The 25025-nt window shown below is 41.3% G+C and overlaps 2 protein-coding genes across 3 annotated transcripts in view; one reads left to right on the top strand and one right to left on the bottom strand.

The window, feature by feature from the left end:
* The window catches only part of LOC129631040 (zinc finger protein OZF-like), a 281286-nt gene that overhangs the window by 48930 nt on the left and 207331 nt on the right, over positions 1-25025 (top strand). The gene's annotated exons all lie outside the window — the stretch shown is intronic.
* Positions 19735-20694, bottom strand: LOC129630712 (zinc finger protein 665-like). Its single transcript, XM_055551212.1, has one exon. The coding sequence runs from the start codon at positions 20692-20694 to the stop codon at positions 19735-19737; it is 960 nt and encodes a 319-aa protein (XP_055407187.1).

The raw sequence follows: 25025 nt of genomic DNA on the forward strand, positions 1-25025 counted from the left end.
ACCTGCTTACTCATGCCAAACTCTTTGCAAACCCACTGATGGCAGCCCACCAGCTCCACTGCCCATGGGATACTTCAGGCAAGAACACTGGAGTGGGTGGCCATTCCCTTCTTTAAAGAGTTGCCCTTTGACTCATCCTGGGATGATACTCACATTTTCCTTTTATTCATGCGTATTTTGGCATCTTTGGGACATTAAAAATGAATTAACTGTACTTCAGTAACTTTGTGTTAGTCACTCAGTTATGTCTGACTCTTTGCAACCCCATGGTCTGCAGCCCACCAGCTCCTCTATCCATGGAATTCTCCAGGCAATAATATGGAGTGGGTTCCCATTCTCTTCTTTCATTTTACTTCTTCATTCAGTAACTTTGTCAACATTCTATTTCTTTTTCAAAGCTTATTTATTTTGCTTATGTTGGTTCTTCATTGCTGTGAGTGGGCTTTCTCTAGTTGCAGCTGCAGTACTTGGGCTTCTCCTTGCAGTGGCTTCTCTCGTTTTGGAGCACAGGCTCTAGACAGTGTGGGCATCCATAGTTATGGCTCCCGGGCTCTAGGGCACAGGCTCAGTTGTTGTGGCCCATGGGCTTAGTTGCTCTGAGGCATTTTCCTGGACCTGGGGTGGAACCCATGCACCCTACACTGGCAAGCACATTCTTAGCCACTGTACCACCAGGGAAGTCCTCACTATTATCTTATTCTAGTTCAAAAAAAATAAAAAGTAATACAAGCAGAAAATAACACACAGAAGATTTCTTCCAATCTCTACAAAATACCTATATTAAAAATAATATGAGGGCCTCCCTACTAGTAACTCATAAAGAATCCACTGGGCAATGCAAGAGACACGGGTTGTTGCCTGGTCTGAGATCCCACATGCTGAGGGGCAAGTAAGCCTGTGAGCCAGAGCTATAGAGCCCAGGAGGTGAAACTACTGAAGCCGGCACGCTCTAGAGCCTGGGCTGCAAGACAAGAGAAGCCAATGCAATAAGAAGCAGGTGCGCCGCAACTAGAGAGTGGCCACCACTCGCCAGAACTAGGGAAAAGATGCTGAAGCAATGAAGTCAGAGTACAGGAAATAAATATATTTTATAAATAATACTGTGATTTTTATCCTTAATTTTAGGTACATACTTATTAACAAACTCCAAAATTTATTATTTTATTCCATTAAGAAAATACTGAACCAAGATTAGTAAAGTTGGGAAATTCCCTCATGGTTCAGTGGTTAAGATTCTGCACTTCCACTGCAGGGTTTCAGGTTCAGTCTCTACTCAGGAAACTAAGACCCTGCAAGCTGTATTGTGCAGCCAAAAAAAGAAAGAAAAAAATAAATTAGTAAACCTGATTTCATACTTTAGATGGTGTAATGAAACACTGCGTAGCACTGACATCTGTTTCTGAACTTTCCATTCCATCCCCAAACACTTAAGTTTTCAAGGAGGTCCTCATTTAGTTTTAAAAGTACTATAAAAAGTGAGAACTCATTTTCCCTAATTGGCCTCTTTTGCAGATTTTACCACATACTATACATGTTAATACCTGACTCCAGGTGCAGCTTCTTTACCCTGGTTGACAGAGAGCAGATAGCGCATCCAGATGGGCCCTAAACAGTCCCTGCTACCCAACAGCACTGAGACCCCATCTCCAACTCGTGGGTGAGAAACCCTGCCTAGGACAGTGCCCTGGGGAGCCTCCTTATAAGGGCCAGGTCACCGGGTCATAGGGAGACGGGATCTAAGTGGAGATGACAAGCCCTGAGGGAAGGCCCCAGGTGATTGTACATTTACAGGAGTCAGACAGGATACTCCAGAGTCAGACACGATTAGCGAATCCAGAGAAGGGCATTTCAGGAAGGCAGTGTGAGAATCCACTGAGAATATGACCCTACCTGAGAAAGAGCCATGCCTGACTCCTGTTCTTTCCTCTTCTGGGCCTCTTTGTCCATGAGTCTTCACAGTGCTACCATGAAAGTTGAAAACATGCTATTTAATGCTTAGAGTCAACACAACCCTTTCCAGCACCACAACCCCACACCCAGGGAAGCCCTCACCATGTGGAACAGACAGTCCTCTGTGGCCACTGTCTCGGGAGGGCCTCAGAACAGTCAACTCCCGCAGAGAGACCAACACGGGACTTTCCCACACTTTCCCTCGGATCACACTCCCCTCCTGGTGAGGCCTCATGTACACAGCAAGGGGCACCTCTGCTGACCCCATGATCCCCTTCAGGTCACACAGCAGGCCCTGGTCCAGCCCCACTCAGAGCAGAGCACCCTTCCCTCCCCCAGGGCCTGACCTCAGTCTCGGAAGTGGAGGCTAAGAGCCCTGGTGCTCAATGCAGGATCCAGATTGGAATCATCTGTGGCCTGTGCACATTCCTGGGGTGAGGCCCCACACAAGAACCTGAGGCATGTGTCTGATGGGGGAGAACCAACTACTGAAAGGATTATGTGTATACATACCATAAAACGTGACCATGTAACACATGTACACTGTGAAATATTTATCACAATCCATGAAGCAACACGTCCATCACCTCCAAATCCCCATGTTCTGTGTGTGGTGACAACACTCATGACTACCCTCCTGACACATTCCCAGCAGGCAGTAACAGAACGGGATTAACCACGGTCAGCGTGCTGCATGCACCTCCCCAGGACACACTCATTTCACAACTCAAAGTCTGTACCTTTTGACCAACATCTCCCCATCTTCCCCACCTCCCAGCCCCAGATGACCACCATCCCACTGTCTGGTACTAGTGAGTTTCACTTTTTTACATTCTACATAATAGAACCACATCTTTCCCTGTCTGTTTTGATTCACTTAGCATAATATTCTGTACATTCATCCAAGTTGTCCCAAGTGACAAAAATCTCCATCTTTATGGGTACATAATATGTCATTACATATCTGTGTGTGGGTTTGCCTTGGTGTATGTTACCAACCACGACTTCCCTGGGGGCTCAGAGGGTAAAGAATCTGCCGGCAATGCAGGAGACCCAGATTTGATCCCTTGGTTGGATAGATCCCTTGGAGACTGAAATGGCAACCCACTCCAGTATTCTTGCCTGGAGAATTCCATGGACAGAGGAGCCTGACAGGGTACAGTCCCTGGGGTCGCAAAGGGTCTGACATGAATGAGTGACTAACACTTCTACTTCCTTGTTACCAACCTGGATCCTTGGGTTCTTTAATCAACAGAAATAGTTAACTAAAGCAGAGAAGAAATTCAGGGAAGGCTTTATTGGGATGCCTGCTGCATTAAAGGTAAGCGAGAATAAGAATCGGTGCCCTTGCTCTTGCCAAGAAAGGGGGTGATGTGGTCCCTTAACTGGGGGTGCAGGTAGGTGTGGATTGATGGTTAAGGCTGGAAGGAACCTGAGGTGATCTGCCCTCCTTAGCACCCCCAGTGCTGTGAGCAAGGATCAGGGCTGTGACCTGCCTTGCTTCTGGAGCCTTAGAACTAACAGCTGGTTTGTGGCCCTTTTTTCTCTTATTGTTCAGAACTGCTGACTGCACATGAATGTGGTTATAGTTTCTTTGTCTCTTACACTTTCTTTGTGGTCTGTTGCCCCAGGAGACGTTCATCCAGGTGCAAGAACTGTAAAAGGTCCCAGGACCCAGCCTGTTTCATATACTCATGGTTTCATTATCCACTCAGCCGACAACAGCCATTCAAGTTGTTTCTACAACAAATGGCTGTTGTGAATCATGCAGTATTGGTTACAACAGTGCAGGTAACTCCTTCATAACATTGGTTTTGCACAGGACTTCCCTGGTGGTCCAGTGGTTAAGAACCTACTGAGCTCTGTGGGGGATGTGCATTCAGTCCCTGGTGGGGGAACTAAGATTCCACATGCAGCAGAGCAACTAAGCCCGAGCACCACAACCAGGGAGTCTGTGCACCAAAACCAAAGATCCTGCAGGACTCAGGCAAAGCCAAATATACAGAACATTTTTAAAAATTTCTGAGTGAGATTGCGAGACCCTGTGCATGTTGGGGAAACTCTGTACAATTTTCCAGGTAACATTTATATTCCTATTAACCGTTCACAACTGTTATCTGTATCATACCCATACATGGCACACACGCGTGATCTGTAAAAACAAAGAGAGAACAGTAGAGGAATCCACTGCACTGGCAGCAACATGTAGCAGCCGCATCAAGTCCAGAAGAAGCCTCTGTACTATAAGGCCGTTGTGGAGCTGACGACTCTTGGATTCTAGGAACGATCCTTCCTGACATCATGTGATTTTAAGGGCCCTCCCTGACGAAATTCTTCTGCCATCAAAGCTGAGGGCCAACTATTTCCCTTCAAGGCTGAAAGAAACTTCCAAACCTGCATCTGGGCCAACACACTCCCCAGAAACCCAGTAATAATCCACCCACCCTGCTATGCAATCCCCAGAAGGTTCAAAGCTTTAACAGCTCTTGCGTTAATGATGGAATAATACACATGAAGAAGCCCAAACACCAACCAGATTCAAGACATCTTCTTATCAGTCACAGTGACCCCAGCAGCCCCCAAATTGTTATCTCCAAACTCTAATAATACAAGACAGATGTGTAATACTCCATTGTGTATATGTACCACAGCTTTCTGATCCATTCATCTGCTGATGGACATCTAGGTTGCTTCCATGTCCTGGCTATTATAAACAGTGCTGCGATGAACATTGGGGTACATGTGTCTCTTTCCCTTCTGGTTTCCTCAGTGTGTACTCAGCCATTAAAAAGAATACATTTGAATCAGTTCTAATGAGGTGGATGAAACTGGAGCCTATTATACAGAGTGAAGTAAGCCAGAAAGAAAAACAGCAATACAGTATACTAATGCATATATATGGAATTTAGAAAGATGGTAACAATAACCCTGTGTACGAGACAGCAAAAGAGACACTGATGTATAGAACAGTCTTATGGACTCTGAGAGAGAGGGAGAGGGTGGGAAGATTTGGGAGAATGGCATTGAAGCATGTAAAATATCATGTATGAAACGAGTTGCCAGTCCAGGTTCGATGCACGATACTGGATGCTTGGGGCTGGTGCACTGGGACGACCCAGAGGGATGGAATGGGGAGGGAGGAGGGATGAGGGTTCAGGATGGGGAACACATGTATATCTGTGGCGGATTCATTTTGATATTTGGCAAAACTAATACAATTATGTAAAGTTTAAAAATAAAATAAAATTTTAAAAAAAGCCTATATCCATATAAAAATATTCCTTATAACTATTTTACATATTGGGATTTTGAGTAAGACTTCATTTGAGATAATAATTCTGCCAGTAAAAATCTCATACTAAAAATCAAAAAAAAAAAAAAAGACAGATGTGTAGGCTGGTGCGCATTCCCCAGTGCAACTTCAACATCTTCCAAGGAAACACTCCAAGTTCTCTTTTTTTAACCTTCCATCTGAAACCTTCTTCAGTAGCAACTGAAAATAACAGAAAAACTAAAGGTAACCCATGAACTTTTCTCCAGCATTTTACCAACAGTTATTCTGTGGGTTGCAGGCTGATTCTCGCCCTCCATAAAGACCACAAATATCCACTGTGTGGAGGGGGTGCTGTGGGGCACCTCCTGGATCCCACCCCCACCTTCTCTGGGTCCACTGTGCCCATCCTCCTGCACCCAGACCTCCCTGTGGGCTGAGTTCAGGCCTTTTTTCTAACACACTGCAGGATAACATTCTTCTTCCCAATCCCACGTCCTTCCTTCCTCCACAGGTGTGATCGCATTTCCCGATTAACCCAGGCACGCAAACCTCAGTCACAGCATCTGTGTCCAGGGAAACTGAGCTAAGACACTGGCACGCCCACCATTCCAAAAGCTGACAATTAACATAAGCCTACATGGAGGTCCTCCAGCCAGAACTGAGACTGCCCTTGTCAACAGTTTCACACACCCCATGATCACACAAGCATGCCTGTTTCTCAAACACACACACACCATTCACTGGGTTCATCCAGAGACCCACTCTTGCTCCCACAACCCTCTGAGAGACCCCGACAAGCTCCCCTTCACTTCCTCCCATTTCCTACCTCTTCTCTTGGCATAGTTGAATAAGAGGCTAAAGAGCAGTGACCACAGGCATGGGCATTGCAATAGAGTCGCCACAAGCTGCAAATCCAAGGACACTCAGCACCCAGTACAGAGACCAAGAAGCTGGCCCTCCTGGGTAAACCTGTCAGAGATTGGGGACATTACAAAATTTTAAAGGTATTTGAGATTTGGTTGGATTGAGCTCAGTAAAGAGGTCACAAAGATAGACTCCAATCTCAGTGAACCCTGTTCTCTCCACTGAGAGCTAACTGGAAGATACCCCAGATCTTTAAGGAGGGGGACTCCTCCATATCCCCTTGGATTCCAAACCTTCTGGCCACTCCAACCACAGTAAACTCAGCATCCCGTGCTCTGAGCAGATAAACCGCTGGAAGGCAGAGCTGCTGTCCAAGATGGCAGCTGGTCCCTGGGTGGACAGAACTTAGAAGACCTGGGGGCTGCAGTGAGCAGTGACACAGTGGACTAAAACATGGGGACACCTCAAGACACTAGATCTATCCGGCTCATTAGGACTCCCCACATCTTTTTGCTTTTGAGTAATGAAGTGTCCACATGGGGTAAGGATCAATTAGAGTTGAAATGTCAAGAATAGATATGGGAACCATCATCACCTACCCTGTCCCTTCTGTCTCCCTTGAGAATTCTTCAGCCCAACTCACAGTCCTAGTCCTCACCCCAAGTGAGATACCCATCTCACTGCAAGGAAGAGGAACTTGAGTCACTGAAGCATCATTCAATGAAGGGAAAAGAGGAAAGACTCCAAATAATCAAAGGACAAGGGCATTTCTGATGAGGGTGATTAATATAGAGGCAGTAAATCTGATTAACATAACAGAGAATATGGGAAGGAGATGGGGAGACCTCGCTGGACTAGACCTGAAGGAACAGAAAGAGCAAGAGCCACGGTGATTAATGACCAAAGGCAGGCATAGAAACTAAGATCGGAGACAGAGGTTTTGGTGTTTATGAACAAGGACTAAGTGAACGTGACCAGGGCAGACTGACCATGAGAACAGGGTCGGTTCCCAGATGAGGCTGGAGACACTGGCGGAGACCTGAGGATGACAAAGGGCTGTGGAGCCACCTGAGGAGTCAGGATGCTGCCCTGAGGACATGGGGAAGCCAGTGGAGGTGGGAGGCCTCCCTACAGATTGACCCTTATACATAGAAGACATCTGCTGATAATGTATCTCAGTTTAAGCACTGACCTTTATTCATAGAATACGGCTCATGATTGCCTCTCAGACTCTCAGCCTATGTTCCTGCCTCCATTACTGTTCTTCTTTTTCATTTTGCAAAACTTGGATCCATTTCAAACTCTAACTACAACTGGGCACTCCCTCCAAGAAATGCCACACACAGTCACACATCCAATTTGGCCAATCATTTCAGGGATCAATGTTGCTCAGGTTCTGGACCTGAGGGAAGCATCATCAGATCAGCTCATAGCTCACTCACTAGTTACCAGATCCCATAAGAGAAGAAAATGGAATATCACACTAACTGCTTAAATTAGGTCTTGACTGTTAATATAAAAGATCACTGACATCCTTATTAAGTATTCATCATAATAGCCTATAACTATTTACCAGTTACCAAAAAAATGTTGTGAAGATATGATGTTAAAAGGAAACAGCAAACGGGCCTCAACTAAATGTGAAAGAAACCTTAAGTGAATCAGCTTGTTAAATTTTTTCACTGAATGACAATGATGCAAAGTATAAAAAGAAAGAGTTGAGAATACAGCATATTTAGAAAAGAATGACATGAATTAATTACAGGAGGCCATCAATTCCTATTTCAGAAGTGAATGATTTTTTACAAGAAAGCTGCTATTGAATAAACCAATCTTTATCCCAAGCTACAAAAAAAAAAAAAAAATGAAATATAAAGAAAGGAGAAAGGAAAAAAGGAAAACTATCACAAAGAACACGCTTAATGTTTCTTCATAAGGCACTATGTAGTCAGTCAGTCACTTTCTGCCGCACTTCTCTCCATAACTTTTACTCCACACCAGGAAAAGGGAAGGGGCTGACCCACCTTTGGGAGTTAGGTCACTGCTGCAGCCCCCACGGCTACAGGCTCTGCACATGGACGCTATCTTTTCATACAAATAATTACAAAATTCAGAAGCCTTACAGACAGAAGTTTTGCAACTCTCATTCGCATTTGTACAAACAAGTTTAAAATTTATTAGATTCTAATGCCAAAAATCAATGTACTATGTTCATAATCCTTATCCAACCAATTCAGCACTCGTCTGGATCTAGTCCCCTCCCCCACCTGCACACTAGTTGTTTCCACTTCATTTGGTTTATCTGTTTCCCTACTTCTTTCTCCGTCTCCCTTCCTCTTCCCCTCTGCTCTCCTGCTGTGCTTGTCCTCCTCTACTTCTTCCCTGACTCCCATCCGGCTTCTCTCTGCCATCTGTTCCCCGTCAAGATGCTTTCTCTCCAACCTCTCTGGTGAGCCTCAATCTTCATATTTCAGCCTTTCTTCCTCCATCTCTGCCCTCCATTCCACCCAACTCTCTGGCACCCCCAAGTGGCTACGCTTCCTCTCAGTTTCCTTTCTCAGCTCCTCCAATCGCTAAGAGTCCCCTTTCTCTCCCAGCAGGATATTGTCTGTAAGCCAAGGCCCCAGCTCTTGTATCTCCTTTGCGGGCTCTCTGTGTGAACCGCCTCTCCACTGTCGCCCCCTTTGGGACCCCTGATTTACAGTCCCTCTCCCTTGAAGGCTATAGAAGAGGGCGGCAGAGGATGAGATGGTTAGATACCATCCCTGGACTCAACGGTCAAGAACTTCAAACTCTGGGATATACAGGGGTCGCAAAGACTCAGACTTAAGAACACCTACTTATTTTGCTCACCTTTAACTCCGGAGATCGTGCTTTTCTCTAAACTTCTCTCCTTTCCCCACCCGCTACCGAATGCTTATTCTCCTTCATGAAGGTGTCTCTTCCAAGTTCCCCACCAATCCTCTTCATTGCCATCGCTTCTCCCTCATGCTTTTCCTTATTTTCTATTTCTCTCGGAGTCGCTGTCTCTGCTTTTCATGACCCCCCTCGTCCACTATTTACAGGGATGGTAACTAAATAAGAAGCCCCCCTCCCTCAAGAGCCAAATTCCAACGGGTGGAATTTGGGACGCCAGAACCATGGGTGACACGTGGCTGGCTCAGGTCACCTGCCCCCACACAGGGTCACTATGAACGGAAGGTTTGCGGGACACAAGGATCGGCCTGAGGAGACTCGAGGACAGACGGGCTGGGAGGGAGAGGGTATCAGGGGCGGCGTGGGCTCTCCCGAATCCCACGGTTGGGGAGAGGACGCGGCCTCCCCGGGAGCGGGGGCCAGTAGGCCGAAGCTGCAGAACGAATAAATCAGCTCGCGGAACAAAGTTTTTATGAGGTGCAGGAAGAGCAAAGGGTTCAGTGAGGTGTGGTTTTAAGCAGGAAAGAGGTGCCAAACGCAACATCTCAGTGGACCAAAAGCAGGAACCGGCTTCAGAGCGATTTCAAAACTGAGGAGTCTCTTCTTCACTCACAGAGACGTCTCTCAGTTTGCTGGGGTGGTGGGGTGGGCGTGGGGATATAGAGTCTTTAGAGTCAGTAGCGAATCTCAGACCCCGGATACACAGAAAACTAGACTGTGACGCGAAGGTCCGACTAGAAAGACAGAAACTCACGTGGCGCTTTCTAGAAGTTCAGTGGGAGAATTCTTTAATCATTGCTACTTTACACAATACAGGGTCTGAAGTAAGCTCAACTCTGTCACCATAAACCTTAACAACAAGAAAAATTAAAAAATGATGAATACATGTTATAGTTGAAAAATGGAACATTAGGAATATTAAACCAATAATCATAAAAACAACAACAAACACCCAAGAACCTCGGTGTATGTACCTTAGAATGTCAGTGAAGGGCCCTGTGTGTTCCTTTGGGGATGTATTGTGTCTGGTCCTGTCACATCGTAAAAACATCATTAGGTGTTAAAAGATGTTCCTCTGAATCTTGAAGTCAGAGGTCTGGGTTGATGTTAAATTGAACAAGATCCCAGAGGTTATATTAATGGCAAAATCTTGACTCTCTGTGCACCAATGCCAAACCAAATAACTTGAAATACAAAGAGTTATGGAGGAGAAAGAGTGGCTTTATATATTTGCCAGGCTAGGAGGAAACACATTAGGCCCCCTCACTGGTGAGTAGGGAGAGGTTATATTGTCTGCTAAGGATCAAGGCAGTCGCAGTATTGTATTCTTCTTTACTCAAGATATTATAAAATTGCAAAAGGATGGGTTTGCTGACAAGATTAGGGTGTCTGCAGGGTCTCAGGTGATCTGGTGTCCTAATCAGTGCAGTGGTAAAGAATCCACCTGCCAGTGCAGGAGACTTGGGTTGAATCCCTGGCTGGGAAGATCCCCTGGAGTAGGAAATGGCAACCCACTCCAGTATTCTTATCTGGGAAACCCCATGGACAGAGGAGGCTGGTGGACTACAGTCCATGGGATCTCAAAGAGTCAGACAAAAGTAGACAGGATTGACCCGGCATAAGTATCCTTCTTTGATAAGCAACTGTTCTGCCCTTTGGAACTCACATAAGGTCATGCAGGCTAGTCTTGCCTATAGGAAATGGGTTGTGACATCAGTGCTAAGAAAATATTTTACATTTTGCCATTTCTCTGGTGATCATGAAAAAAAATTTTGCACAGCATCGTGGATTTTATGTTCATGATTATAGACAGTAGTGAAATATCATACTGATGTAACTAAATTATCCACTTATCTCCTCTTTTACCAGCTGAGCCCTGCTGAAGAAATAATCTGGTGAGAATATGGCTTTCTTGATTAATAAAGTGAAAAAAGTGTCAGTTGCTTTCTGTGATCTGAGAAAGCAAGCTGTATGTGAATTGTCCTTCATGTTGGGCATGGAGTCAGTGTACACAGATGTGGATTAACTAGGTATTAACTTAATACTGTTTGGCCCAGACACCTGGGGGAAAGTCTTAAGGAAATTCCAAGAGTAGATCTGTGGAGGATTTAGCACATCTGAACTAGTAAACACAAATTCAAGTGATTTATCCAAGAAATACTGAACCCTATTGGGAAAATAAAATTAAAGATAAAAATGAATGAGCCTGGAGATTATCATACTAGGTGAATAAGTCAGATAAAGACAGATTAAATATCACTTATATGTGGAATCTGAAAAAAATGATACCAGAAAACCCATTTATAAAACAGAAACATCCTACTGTATAGCACAGGGAACTCTGCTCAATATCATGTGACAGCCTGGATGGGACAGAAGTTTGAGGGGAGAGTGGATACATACATATAACTGGCTGAGTCCCTCAACTTGTCATTTATCCTGACCCCTTAAAAGACCTGAATCCTCTTGGAACCCAGCAGTACTCTACATTCATCCCCACGCCACCCCCAAGTACAAAGCGCCTCTTCCCCTGCCATGTCTTCACTGTTTTTTCCTTTTAACACTTTATTGGAGTATAGTTGATTCACAACATGGTGTTAGTTTCAGGCGTACAGAAAATGTAATCAGTTATACATACACATATATGCACTTTTTTAGATTCTTTTCCCATTATAGCTCATTACAGAGTAGAATTCAGTAGAATTCTATGCTTTATGTTAGGTCCTTATTAGTTATCTACTTTATATATAGCAGTAGGTATACGTTGATCCTCATCTCTCTCCACTTCTCAGCCCCTGATTACCATATTTTGTAGGTCGGTACCTCTATTCCTGTTTTGAAGAGAAGCTCATTTTTACCTTTTGTTTAGATTCCACAGTTACAGTGATACCATATGTATTTGTCTTTCTCTTTTGTCTCTTGTGGATAGAAAAGCTGACGTCTTCCAGACCTCCCAGACACAAGAGAAAGACTCAAGCACCCAAAGGTTAGGACACAAGAACCAGACTCACTGTCTGATGCACATTTCTGAGTTCTTTTTAAAATATTTATATTTATTTGACTACATTGGTTGTTACTATTGGCACGTGGGGTCTTTCACACCAGCTTAATTGTTCTATGCCATGTGCCACGTGGAATCTCACTTTCCCAACCACAGACAGAACCCATGTCCCCAGCATTGGAAGGCAAATTCCTAACCACTGGATCACAAGGGAAGTTCCACATTTCTGAGTTTTACAGATATGGTAATTGCTACCAGAGGAAAAATGCTAACTGCCTAATGAGCCGACTACACCCATGCCATAAACTGCTTCATTTTGATTCAGTGCCAAGTGTATGCCTAGGGCAGTTTCAAGAACTGGCCTTAGGAGAACTGGATTAACAGTATTGCTCATAGTAATCTATATCTCTGGGGGCATCAGAATAACTGTAGCTTGTTCTGCCTGTGTATGTAAATAGGCACGTACAACTGGCCGTACAGAGATGCTACACAATGGTCAGGACGTGGAAGCAAACTAGATGTCCATCAACAAATGAATAGATAAAGAAAACATGTAAATACAATGGACTATTAGTCATAAAAAGGAACAAAGGATGAGCTGTAGTGAGGTGATGAACCTAAAGCCTGTTACAGAATTAAGTCAGAGAAACAAATATCGTACATAACACATAACATATATATATCGGAGAAAGCAATGGCACCCCACTCCAGTACTCTTGCCTGGAAAATCCCATGGATGGAGGAGCCTGGTGGGCTCCAGTTCATGGGGTCGCTAAGAGTCGGACACGACTGAGCGACTTCACTTTCACTTTTCACTTTCATGCGTTGGAGAAGGAAATGGCAACCCACTCCAGTGTTCTTGCCTGGAGAGTCCCAGGGATGAGGGAGCCTGGTGGGCTGCCGTCATGGGGTCGCACAGAGTTGGACACGACTGAAGTGACTTAGCAGCAGTAGCAGCAACACATATATATGGAATCTAGAAAAGTAGTACTCATGAACCTATTTGTAGGGAAGAAATGGAGAGGCAGACAGAGAGAATGATCTTGTGGACACAGTGGCAGAAGGAGAGGCTAGGACAATTGAGAAAGTAGCAATGAGAAATACACACCAGCATGTGTAAAATAGCTAGTTAATGGGAAACTGCTATATAATACATGGAGCCCAGTCAGTCACTCTGTGATGACCTTAAAGGGTAGAGTGGGGGAGGGGGGGAGGGATGCCAAAGAGGGAGGGGATACATATATATTTATGACTGACTCGAGTTGATATAAGGCAGAGACCACAAGGTTGTAAAGCAATTATCCTCCAATAAAGACAAAAGAAAAAAAAAAATGCTACAGACCCACATGAATATGTTCCACTGTTAAGAGTATGACCTTCTATGTCATGAATAAAAAGTTACAGAAGATGGTCCTTCACCTATGAGCCCATAGAAATGGAATGATGAAAAATAAATAAGTAAAAATTAAAAAAAAAATAGAATGATGTTCTGACAAATGGGGATTTGTAGGCAGCTTTTGGCCAGAAATAATTCTGTGCAGGAGGCACTCTGTTGTCTTCTCACTAATGTTAAACCAGGCAGCCCTACGATCTACTCATCCTGAGTCCTAGCACATCTTTCAAACATTTTAATCACAAAATTTCTTTTCTAACTTGTCTGTTTTATCCATAGATCAAAGCAGTAGACATGAAGTTATTAACAGGTGATGATCACTTCCCTACTCCCCTAAGAAATCTTGTGAATAAACTGTGTGACCAAGATATCATCTAGAGCCTGGAATTCCCTGGAGGTCCCATGGTTAGGACTCTGCACTTTCATAAGGGTGGCCAGCATTCAATACAAGGTCAAGGAACTAAGATCTCAGTTATGTGGCAGAGTCAATATATATATATATGACTTATATGCAGAGTACATCATGAGAAATGAGAAATGCTGGGCTGGAAGAAGTACAAGCTGGAATCAAGATTGCCAGGAGAAATATCAATAACCTCAGATATGCAGATAACACCACTCTTATGGCAGAAAGAGAAGAGGAACTAAAGAGCCTCTTGATGAAAGTGAAAGAGGAGAGTGAAAAAGTTGGCTTAAAGCTCAACATTCAGAAAACTAAGATCATGGCATCTGGTCCCATCACTTCATGGGAAATGGATGGGGAAACAGTGGAAACAGTGTCAGACTTTATTTTTCTGGGCTCCAAAATCACGGCAGATGGTGATTGCAGCCATGAAATTAAAAGATGCTTACACCTTGGAAGGAAAGTTATGACCAATAGATAGCATATTCAAAAGCAGAGACATTACTTTGCCAACAAAGGTCTGTCTAGTCAAGGCTATGGTTTTTCCAGTGGTCATGTATGGATGTGAGAGTTGGACTGTGAAGAAAGCTGAGAGCCGAAGAATTGATGCCTTTGAACTGTGGTGTTGGAGAAGACTCTTGAGAGTCCCTTGGACTGCAAGGAGATCCAACCAGTCCATTCTAAAGATCAGTCCTGGGTGTTCATTGAAAGGACTGATGCTAAAGCTGAAACTCCAGTACTTTGGCCACCTCATGTGAAGAGTTGATTCATTGGCAAAGACTCTGATGCTGGGAGGGATTGGGGGCAGGAAGAGAAGGGGACGACAGAGGATGAGATGGCTGGATGGCATCATCGACTCTATGGACATGAGTTTGGGTGAACTCCGGGAGTTGGTGATGGACAGGGAGGCCTGGCGTGCTGCAATTCATGGGGTCAGAAACAGTCGGACACGACTGAGAGACTGAACTGAACTGATATATATATAAATTATGGTGGATATTTAACACAAATGGTTAGCATATTTGTAGAAAGTCTCAAATTAATGTTTTAATGAAAAGAAGACAAAATCTAAAATTGAAAAGGGCTCACTCTTCTTAGTCATCCAAGATCCATGTTGGTATAACAACACTGAAGACTAAGTATTCATGGAGATATAAGGGAGACAAGACGTACCACATCCCATGTGGTACCTCTGGAAGTCCTATTATGTGAGAATGGGAGTCTTCCAGCTTCATTCAATCACTGTTCTCCAGGTGCTGTGTCACTCACAAATAAAAACTATCCCACCTGAAAAACAGGATCATTATTTTTTGATGGGTATAGAACAGAACATTTCAGAACCTTGAATTTAAAATGTTGTGGCTTGAAAAAATTTAAGCTAACCCTTTGGGAAAGAGTTGGATCTGTTTAGCCCAGTGAATCCAGCAAAGTCATGGGATACAAGGTTAATACACAGAAATCACTTGCATTCATATATACTAACAATGAAAAAGCAGAAAGAGAAATTAAGGAATCAATCCAATTCAGCAACAAAAAGAATGAAATAGCTAAGAATAAACCTACCCAAGGAGACAAAAGACCTATATAAGGAAAATTATAAGACACTGATGAAAGAAATCAGAAGACATAAGGAGATGGAGAGATATTTCATGACCCTGGGTGGGAAGAATTGATATTTTGAAGATGACTCTACTACCAAATGCAATCTACAGATTCACTGTGATGCCTATCAAATTACCAATGGCATTTTTACAGAACTAGAACAAAGAATTTCACAATTCACATGGAAACACAAAAGATTCCAAATAGCCAAAGCAGTCTCGACAAAGAAGAATGGAGCTGGAGGAATCAACCTTCCTGACTTTAGACTATACTACAAAGCTACAGTCATCAAGACAGTATATGGTACTGGCACAAAAATAGAAATATAGACAAATGGAACAAGATAGAGAATTGAGAGACAAACCCACATACCTAGGGGTACCTTCTTTTTGACAAAGGAGGCAAGAGTATACTATGGGACAAAGATAGCCTCTTCAATAAGTGGTGCTGGGAAAACTGGACAGCTATGTGCAAAAGGATGAAATTAGAACACTTCCTAACACCATACAGAAAGACAAACTAAAAATGGATTAAAGATCTAAATGTAAGACCAGACAAGGTGAAAAGACAACCATCAGAATGGGAGAAGATGATAGCAAAGGAAACAACTGACAAAGAATTAATTTACAAAATATACAAGCAGCTCATACAACTCAATGAGTGCTTCCCTTGTGGCTCAGCTGGTAAATAATCCACCTACAATGCTGTAAGACCTAGGTTCAATCCCTGGGTTGGGAAGATCCCCTGGAGAAGGGAAAGGCTACCCACTCCAGTATTCTGGCCTGGAGAATTCCATGGATTTTATAGTCCATGGGGTCACAAAGAGTCGGATACAAATAAGCAACTTTCACTTTCTTTCACAACTCAATACCACAAAAACAAACAAGTCAATCAAAAAGTGGGAAAAAGACCTGAAAAGACATTTTTCCAAAGACACATAGATGGCTAACAAGAACATGAAAAGATGCTCAACATCACTCATTATTAGAGAAATGCAAATCAAAACTACAATGAGATACCACCTCACATCAGTCAGAATGGCCATCATAAAAAAGTCTATAAACAATAAGTGCTGGAGAGCGTGTGGAGAAAAGAGAACACTCTTGCACTGTTGGTGGGAATGCAAACTGATACAACCATTATGGAAGATGGTATGGAGACTCCTTAAGAAACTAGGAATAAAGCCATCATATGACCCAGCAATCCCACTCCTAGGCATATACCCTGAGGAAACCAAAATTAAAGACACATGTACCCCAATGTTAATTGCAGTACTATTTACAATAGCTAGAACATGGAAGAAACCTAGATGTCCTTTGATAGATGGTTAAAGAAGCTATGGTACATATATACAATGGAATACTATTCAGCCATAAAAAGGAATGCATTTGAGTCAGTTCAACCTAGAGCCTATTATACAGAGTGAAGTAAGTCAGAAAGAGAAATACAAATATCGTACACTGATACATATATATGGGAATCTAAAAAGATGGTACTGATGAATTTATTTTCAGGGCAGTAATGTAGAAACAGACCTATGGACATGGGGGAAGGGAGGAGGGTGAAAGTGAGTTGTATGCAAAGAGTAGCATGAAAATTTAGAGTATCATATATAAAATACAGAGCCAGTGGGAATTTCTATGATTCAGGGAACTCAAACAGGGGCTTTGTAACAGGCTGAAGGGTGGGATGGTGAGGGAGATGGGAGGGAAGTTCAGGAGGGAGGGGCATGGCTGTATTCTTGTTGATGTATGTTAGAAAACCACAAAATTTGGTAAAGCAATTATCCTTCAATTTAAAAATTAAAAAAAAAATGTTCTAACCAAAAAGAAAAAAGAAATCTGTGGTCATAAGCATGTTTATTTCACCGTGTGACTGAGGGTGCATATTTTTTACCTCAATCACCTCTATTCATAAAGGGCATTCATTCACTGTCTAAGTGGGGAATGATTCCAATTTCTAAATATGTAGCAAGAAACAAAATGAATACCCTGACTTCACGTAGCTTACATAAGGGAATTTCACCAAGATCATGATGAAGGTAAGTATAATGAAATTGTATATGAACAATGATAGTGACAGGAAGTCCTGGTTTAATAATAGATTCAGGAAATACCTAGATGATGGGAAGATATTTGAACAAACCCAATAATTAACTGAGAATGTGTTATGCAAATACACATGGGGACCATTAGCCAAAGGAAGTAATTTAACCATATCCTCTAGAATTGGGAACAGGCAAGAAAATGAATTGTGATCAGGAGAATCCAGCAGGAGCACAGTGGGTTCGTTGGATATACTGGATATTTCTGGCCTCCAAAAAACAAGAGAATAAATCTGTGTTGGTTTAAGGTACTCAAATTTGTGGCAATTTGTAATAGAAAACACAGAAAAGTTAATATGGTGTATGTAGAAAAGCAAGTCTATAAAAATATCTAGAAAAAGTATAATTTGCAAAGATAGGAACCACATGAAAAAACTGAATGCAATTCTTTTATAACTGCTATTTACAAACTGGAATTGAAATTTTGAACATACATATTTGTATGCAAAAAGTAAAAGAAAAACTTAATCTAGCAAAACATGGGGTTTTATGCTAAAAAATAGTATGGTAGTAAAAGTTAAAAATCTTTTATTTAGGGCATTTTTGAGAAACAAACCATAGTCGTTGAATTGCAAGGCAAATATACCATATTCATTGATTGGGAAGAACAAGAAATATCACCTCATCTCAATGTATAATTCGTTTTAATCCATTTCCAGTCAACACATTTGTACATTCAAATAAAATTATTCTAATAATAAGAAAGGGAAAAATAATGAGAGCTAAAACATCTGAAAGCACTGAAGTGATTGGGATCACTCCATATGATATCAAGATTTCAAAGATTTCAGTTGGTGGAGGATTCTGTCCCACACTCCTTGTGGCCTATCTATGGAAGTGCGCCCTGAACATAATGAGTATGATGAGCCATGACCTAGTTTTACATTATTCTGTTTCTACCTGGCCCTAATTCACACACTATTCAATTTGACAATTTCAGCTGGGAGTGAAGAAAGGGTATCTAATGAAGTTGGTCCTTCATCTTACTCTGTTCCAGGGAATATTGTGAAAGGCCTATAATAGTGTAAGATCAACAGACTTCCTGTTGAAAGACACAAAAAGTAACGTACTCAAAATCACTGACTATTCATACAAAGAAGGTAACTGGCCATTTCAACATACCTTCTTCAACCTCTCATATAAACGTAATGTCATAAGTTTCTGGGCTTCTCACGTGGCTCAATGGTTAGAACCAGCCTGCCAAAAAGGACATATGGGAGACACAGGTTCTATCCCTGGGTTGGGAAGATCCCCTGGAGAAGGAAATGCTACCCTCTCCAGTATTCTTGCCTGGAAAATCCCATGGACAGAGGACCCTTGTGGGGTACAGTCCATGGGATCACAGAGTCTGAGACGACTGGGAGATTAACCCACCACAAGTTTTATTTTTTATTTTTTGCTGTGCTGGGTCTTCGTTATGGTGCAGGCTTTTTCTCTAGTTACAGTAAGCAAGGGCTACTCTCAATTTGCAGTGTATGGACTTTTCATTGCTGTGGGTTCTCTTGTTGGATAGCACTGTAGGCTTCAGTAGTTGCAGCTCCCAGGTGCTAGAACACAGGACAACAGTTATGGACCATGGGTTTCATTGCTTCATGGCATGTAGGATCTTCCTGGACCAGTGATGGAGCCCATGTCTCCTGCATTTGCTAAGGATTCTTTACCTGAAGCAACCATTGAAGCCTCCATATTATAAGTTTTAACATAATATGGTGTGGCCTGTAATGACTCTACAGCTTTTATTACCTTAGAGAACTAAAGACTCATTCATTCAGTTATCTATTCCCTGCTGTGGGCTCTCTTTTAAGTATTGCTCACAAAATTCACCAAACCCATGACATTTGAAAAGAGTTCTTGGTGACTTCTGAGGACACAATGCTTCTCAACAATGTTTTACATGGACAGTATACATGTATGGAAATCAAAACAGTTGGGAGAAATATCAACTACCTCAGATATGCAGATGATACCACTTTAATGGCAGAAAGTGAAAAGGCACTAAAAAGCCTCTTGATGAAGGTTCAAGAGGAGAGTGAAAAAGCTAGCTTAAAACTCATCAAAAAAAGAAAAAAAAAAGATTATGGCATCTGGTCCCATCACTTTATGGCAAACAGATGGGGAAAAAGCAAAAACTGTGTTAAATATCATTTTCTTGGGCTCCAAAATCACTATGGACTGTGACTGCACTCATAAAATTAAAAGACACTTGCTCCTTGGAAGAACATTTCTCTCAGCTATGAATGTGCTTATGAACTGAAAGGGTGGATGTTCGCCCAAACATCTTGCCACACTCTTTACATTTGTAAGGTTTCTCTTCAGTATGAATTGTATTATGAAGTGTAAGGTATCTCTTGCTGCTGAAGATCTTCCCACACTCATTACATTTGTAAGGTTTCTCTCTACCAAGATTTCTATTATGAATTGTGAGGGCTAACTTTCTACTAAAAGCCTTCCCACACTCATTACATTTGTAAGGTTTCTCTCCAGTATGAATACTCAGATGGCTTGCAAGGCTGTTTTTATGCCGAAAAAGCTTGCCACAATCATTACATTGGTAAGGTTTCTCTCCAGTGTGAATTCTATTATGAATTGGAAGGAAATTCTTTCTACTGAAGGCCTTGCCACACTCATCACATTTGTAAGGTTTCTCCCCAGACTGACTTCTTTGATGATGAATTGCAAGGCTTTCTTTTTGACTAAAGTCCTTGCCACACTCATTATGTTTGTAAGGTCTCTCTCCAGCATGAATATGCTGATGAAATGAAAAGGTGGCTCTATGCCAAAAGACCCTGCCACATTCATTAAATTTATAAAGTTTCCCTCCAGTATGAATTCTATTATGAATCTTAAGGTTTATCTTTCTACTGAAGAGCTTCCCATATTCATTACATTTGTAAAGTTTATCTCCTACATGAATTATTTGATGATAACATATATGGTTTCCTTTTTGAGTAAAGACCTTGCCATACTCATTACATTTGCAAGGTTTCTCTCCAGTGTGAATTCTCTGAGGACATTCACGGGTTCTTCTTTGACTAAAGTCCTTGCCACACTCTTTAAATTTGTCAGGTTTTTCTTCATTGTGGATTCTGTTATGAATTATCAGTAGTGAATTCTTACTGAAGACCACTTGTCTTTTATCAGTGTCTGCTTTTAGTTGTAATTTCTTGATCACATGCACATGAGACATAGCTAAAATATAGAAAACCACAATTATCCTGTATATTACAATTCATAAATAAATGTCTCACATTAAATATATGCTACTACACTAAAAAACCACTTATACCAAACAAAGCAAAGTAAATACCTAGAATCACCTATGATGAGCTTATAAAATTTAGGAACACAAAGGAATAGGATTAGTTTCTAAGAAAAAAACTGATCAGAGATAATTCTAATTTTTTAAGAGCACTGCAGTTTTAACCAAGTGGTGACAAAAACATTCAACCTAAACAAACTCCTTTTGGGAATCAAAGAAATTGTGTATTTCCACTATGCCCACAATCTATGGATCAAGTAATGAAACACTGCTGCCTCAATACCAAGGAGAAAAAAATCATAATTTACATATATTCTGCATGTGCCTGTGTGCTGTTATGTCCAACTCTTTGTGATCCCATGGACTGTGGCCCGCCAGCCTCCCCAGGGAATCTTCCAGAAAAGAACACTGGAGTGGGTTCCCAATTCCTACTCCAGGAGATCTTTCTGATCCAGGGATTGAACCTGCATATCCTGAATCTTTTACACTGGCAGGCAGATTCTTTATGCCTGGTGCAACCTGAGAGGTCCCATATTCTGCATTCACACTATAAATAAGTAATGATAAAGAATGATAAATATGATAAAGAATACACAATATAGTGTAAAACTAACCAAATCAAAATTAGCTTATCTAATTAGTAACCTATATAAGTGGAAGTTACCAATTAGACAAAAATAGTATAAAGAAAGTGAAGAATTTCCTTCCGGTTCAAGATGGCAGAGTAGAAGGACGTATGCTCCTCTCCTCCTCTGAGTGCACCAAAATCACAACTAGGTGTTGAACAACCATCAACAGGAGGACAATGGAACCCAAGGAAAAAAGATGCCCCATGTCCAAAGACAAAGAAGACGCTGAGGCAAGACAGTAGGAGGCATGTAATCACAATAAAATCAAATCCCCTACCCGCTGGTGAGTGACCCACAAACTGGAGGACAACAAACAATACCAAAGAAGCTATCCCACTGTTGTGAAGGTTCTGAATCCCACATCAGGCTTCCCAACCTGGGAATCTGATAAAGGCACTGAGAATCCCCAGTGAATCTGACCTTGAAGTCCAATGGTATTTGATTACAGGACTTCCAAAGGACTTGGGCAGAGACTCCATTCTTGGAGGCCACACACAAAATCTTGCACACACCAAGACCCAGAGGAAAGGAGAAGAAAGAAAAAACCTGAGAAAATGTTTGAAGAGATAATAGCTGAAAACTTCCCTAACATGGGAAAGGAAATACTCAACCAAGTCCAGGAAGTACAGGGAGTTCCTGGCAGGACAAACCCAAGGAAAAACACAACAAGCCACACAGTAATCAAACGGACAAAACTTACAGACAAGATAAAATATTAAAAGCAACAAGGGAAAAAAAAAAAATCACACAACATGAAAGGTTATCAGCTGATTTCTCAACAGAAACTCAACAAGCCAGAAAGGAAGGACCCCATATATTTAAAGTGATGAAAGGGAAGAAACTACAACCAAGAATACTCTACCCAGCAAGACTCTCACTCACATTTCACAAATAATTCAAAAGCTGTCCAGATAAGCAAAACTTAAAGAGAATTCAGCACCACCAAGCCAGTTTTACAACTAATGCTCAAGGAAGTTCTCTAGGCAGGAAAACACAAGAGAAGGAAAAGACCTATAGAAAATAAATCCACAACAATTAAGAAAATGGTAACTGGAGCACATACATGGATAATCACCTTAAATATAAATGGATTAAATGCACCAACCAAAAGGCATAGACTGATTGGGCAAATGAAACATGTGAATGTATGCAATTCCAATTACCACAATACCCTGCTTGAACCTACAAATTGAATGCAATTATTTTATATTGTTAGCTTAATCACATTCCCTTTATGGCTTTCAATTTTAATGATCTCTAATTTTTTGTCTGGATATTAATCATGAAAACTGATAAATATCTTTACTATTGTGACTATGTACCTATTGTGACTATGTAATATTACATATTACACATTACACATATGTAACTGTTGTGACTATGGAACTATACCATTATTGGTCAACAGAAAAACAGTAGAATTCTATATCACCAAAACTACCACATAATAGAAAAAGTTTTAATCACATTTTAAAATCCAGATGCATATCAGAATTATCTTGGAATTTTTTGAAAAATACAAATGCCCAGGTATTGCTTTTTTCCTACAAAGCTCCAGATATATTTCCAATGAGCAGCCATAAACAACTGGAGTACATGATGATCTTTTACTTTGATCTAGTTTGTTACACTTTTTCTATTTCATAGTCAGTACTCCCATTTCATTTAGCTTGTGTTTTCCAATTTCTCCATCCTTTTTTTAATGTTCTTTCTCAAGCCTTTATCAAGTGTATATATAAAAGCTTTTGTATACATATATACAAATAGTATGTATAATATATATATTTTAGAAAACTAATGAATTTTTGGTTAACTAAAAAATTTATGACATTTCACTTGTTTGATTTAGTATGAATAGAATGACAGATTCCTAATTAAAAAGTAGATATACAACAAGCAACAAAGATTTCGTGTATAGCACAGGACCTACAGTCAATATAATGGAAAATAATCTATCTGAAAAATAATATATATGTATAACTGAGTCACCTTGTTGTGTACCTGAAATACTGTAAGTCAATTATACTTCAATAAAACATATATATTAAGAAAAAGTAGGATGTGAATTCAATAATAAAAAATAAAACTTAAATGTATATAAATGAAATACCCTATCAGTTCAGTTCAGTTCAGTCGCTCAGTCGTGTCCGACTCTTTGCAACCCCATGAATCGCAGCACGCCAGGCCTCCCTGTCCATCACCAACTCCCGGAGTTCACTCAGACTTATGTCCATCGAGTCAGTGATGCCATCCAGCCATCTCATCCTCTGTCGTCCCCTTCTCCTCCTGCTCCCAATCCCTCCCAGCATCAGAGTCTTTGCCAATGAGTCAACTCTTCGCATGAGGTGGCCAAAGTACTGGAGTTTCAGCTTTAGCATCATTCCTTCCAAAGAAATCCCAGGGCTGATCTCCTTCAGAATGGACTGGTTGGATCTCCTTGCAGTCCAAGGGACTCTCAAGAGTCTTCTCCAGCACCACAGTTCAAAAGCATCAATTCTTCAGCACTCAGCTTTCTTCATTCTTCACAGTCCAACTCTCACATCCATACATGACCACTGGAAAAACCATAGCCTTGACTAGACAGACCTTTGTTGGCAAAATAATGTCTCTGCTTTTGAATATGCTATCTAGGTTGGACATAACTTTCCTTCCAAGGAGTAAGCGTCTTTTAATTTCATGGCTGCAATCACCATCCTCAGTGATTTTGGAGCCCAGAAAAATAAAGTCTGACACTGTTTCCACTGTTTCCCCATCTATTTCCCATGAAGTGATGGGACCAGATGCCATGATCTTCGTTTTCTGAATGTTGAGCTTTAAGCCAACTTTTTCACTCTCCTCTTTCACTTTCATCAAGAGGCTTTTTAGTTCCTCTTCACTTTCTGCCATAAGGGTGGTGTCATCTGCATATCTGAGGTTTTTGATGTTTCTCCCGGCAATCTTGATTCCAGCTTGTGCTTTTTCCAGCCCAACGTTTCTCATGATGTACTCTGCACATAAGTTAAATAAGCAGGGTGACAATATACAGCCTTGACGTACTCCTTTTCCTATTTGGAACCAGTCTGTTGTTCCATGTCCAGTTCTAACTGTTGCTTGCTGACCTGCATATAAAAATGAATAAATGGTTCAATTTACTACCTATGCAGTGCCATTAAATATCCAGTTTACTGGCTCCAAGTCACATGAAATAAAGAGAGAGCAGTATGTAACTTTATTAAAAGGGTCAAGAACCACATTGTTGAGAATAAAGTGTGATAGGAGAGCACTCAAAATATAATGCAAAGGATGTCATAATAAGTATTACAGAATATTAATGTGTCTTTTTATACAAAAGTAACTTTTGAGCCTTTAACATAAGACATGCACTATTTTAAGCCATCTAACAATCTTTTAAAAGAATTTGATCCCTCACCATGGATCAAACCTGTGACCCCCTACACTACAGGGCAGATTCTTAACCACTGGACAACGAGGGGAAGGCCCTGAAATGAAAGAATTAAAAAACTTTTTTCTATGTTTTAAATTATGAAAGTATGATAACACATTTATAGGAGACTTGGAAAATACAGAACAAGGTTACATAGAATGCCACTATATATTACAATTGTTTTTCAAGTAGATAACTTAAGATTT

Source organism: Bubalus kerabau, chromosome 17, assembly GCF_029407905.1.
Source record: "Bubalus kerabau isolate K-KA32 ecotype Philippines breed swamp buffalo chromosome 17, PCC_UOA_SB_1v2, whole genome shotgun sequence".
NCBI classification, from domain to species: Eukaryota; Metazoa; Chordata; class Mammalia; order Artiodactyla; family Bovidae; genus Bubalus; species Bubalus kerabau.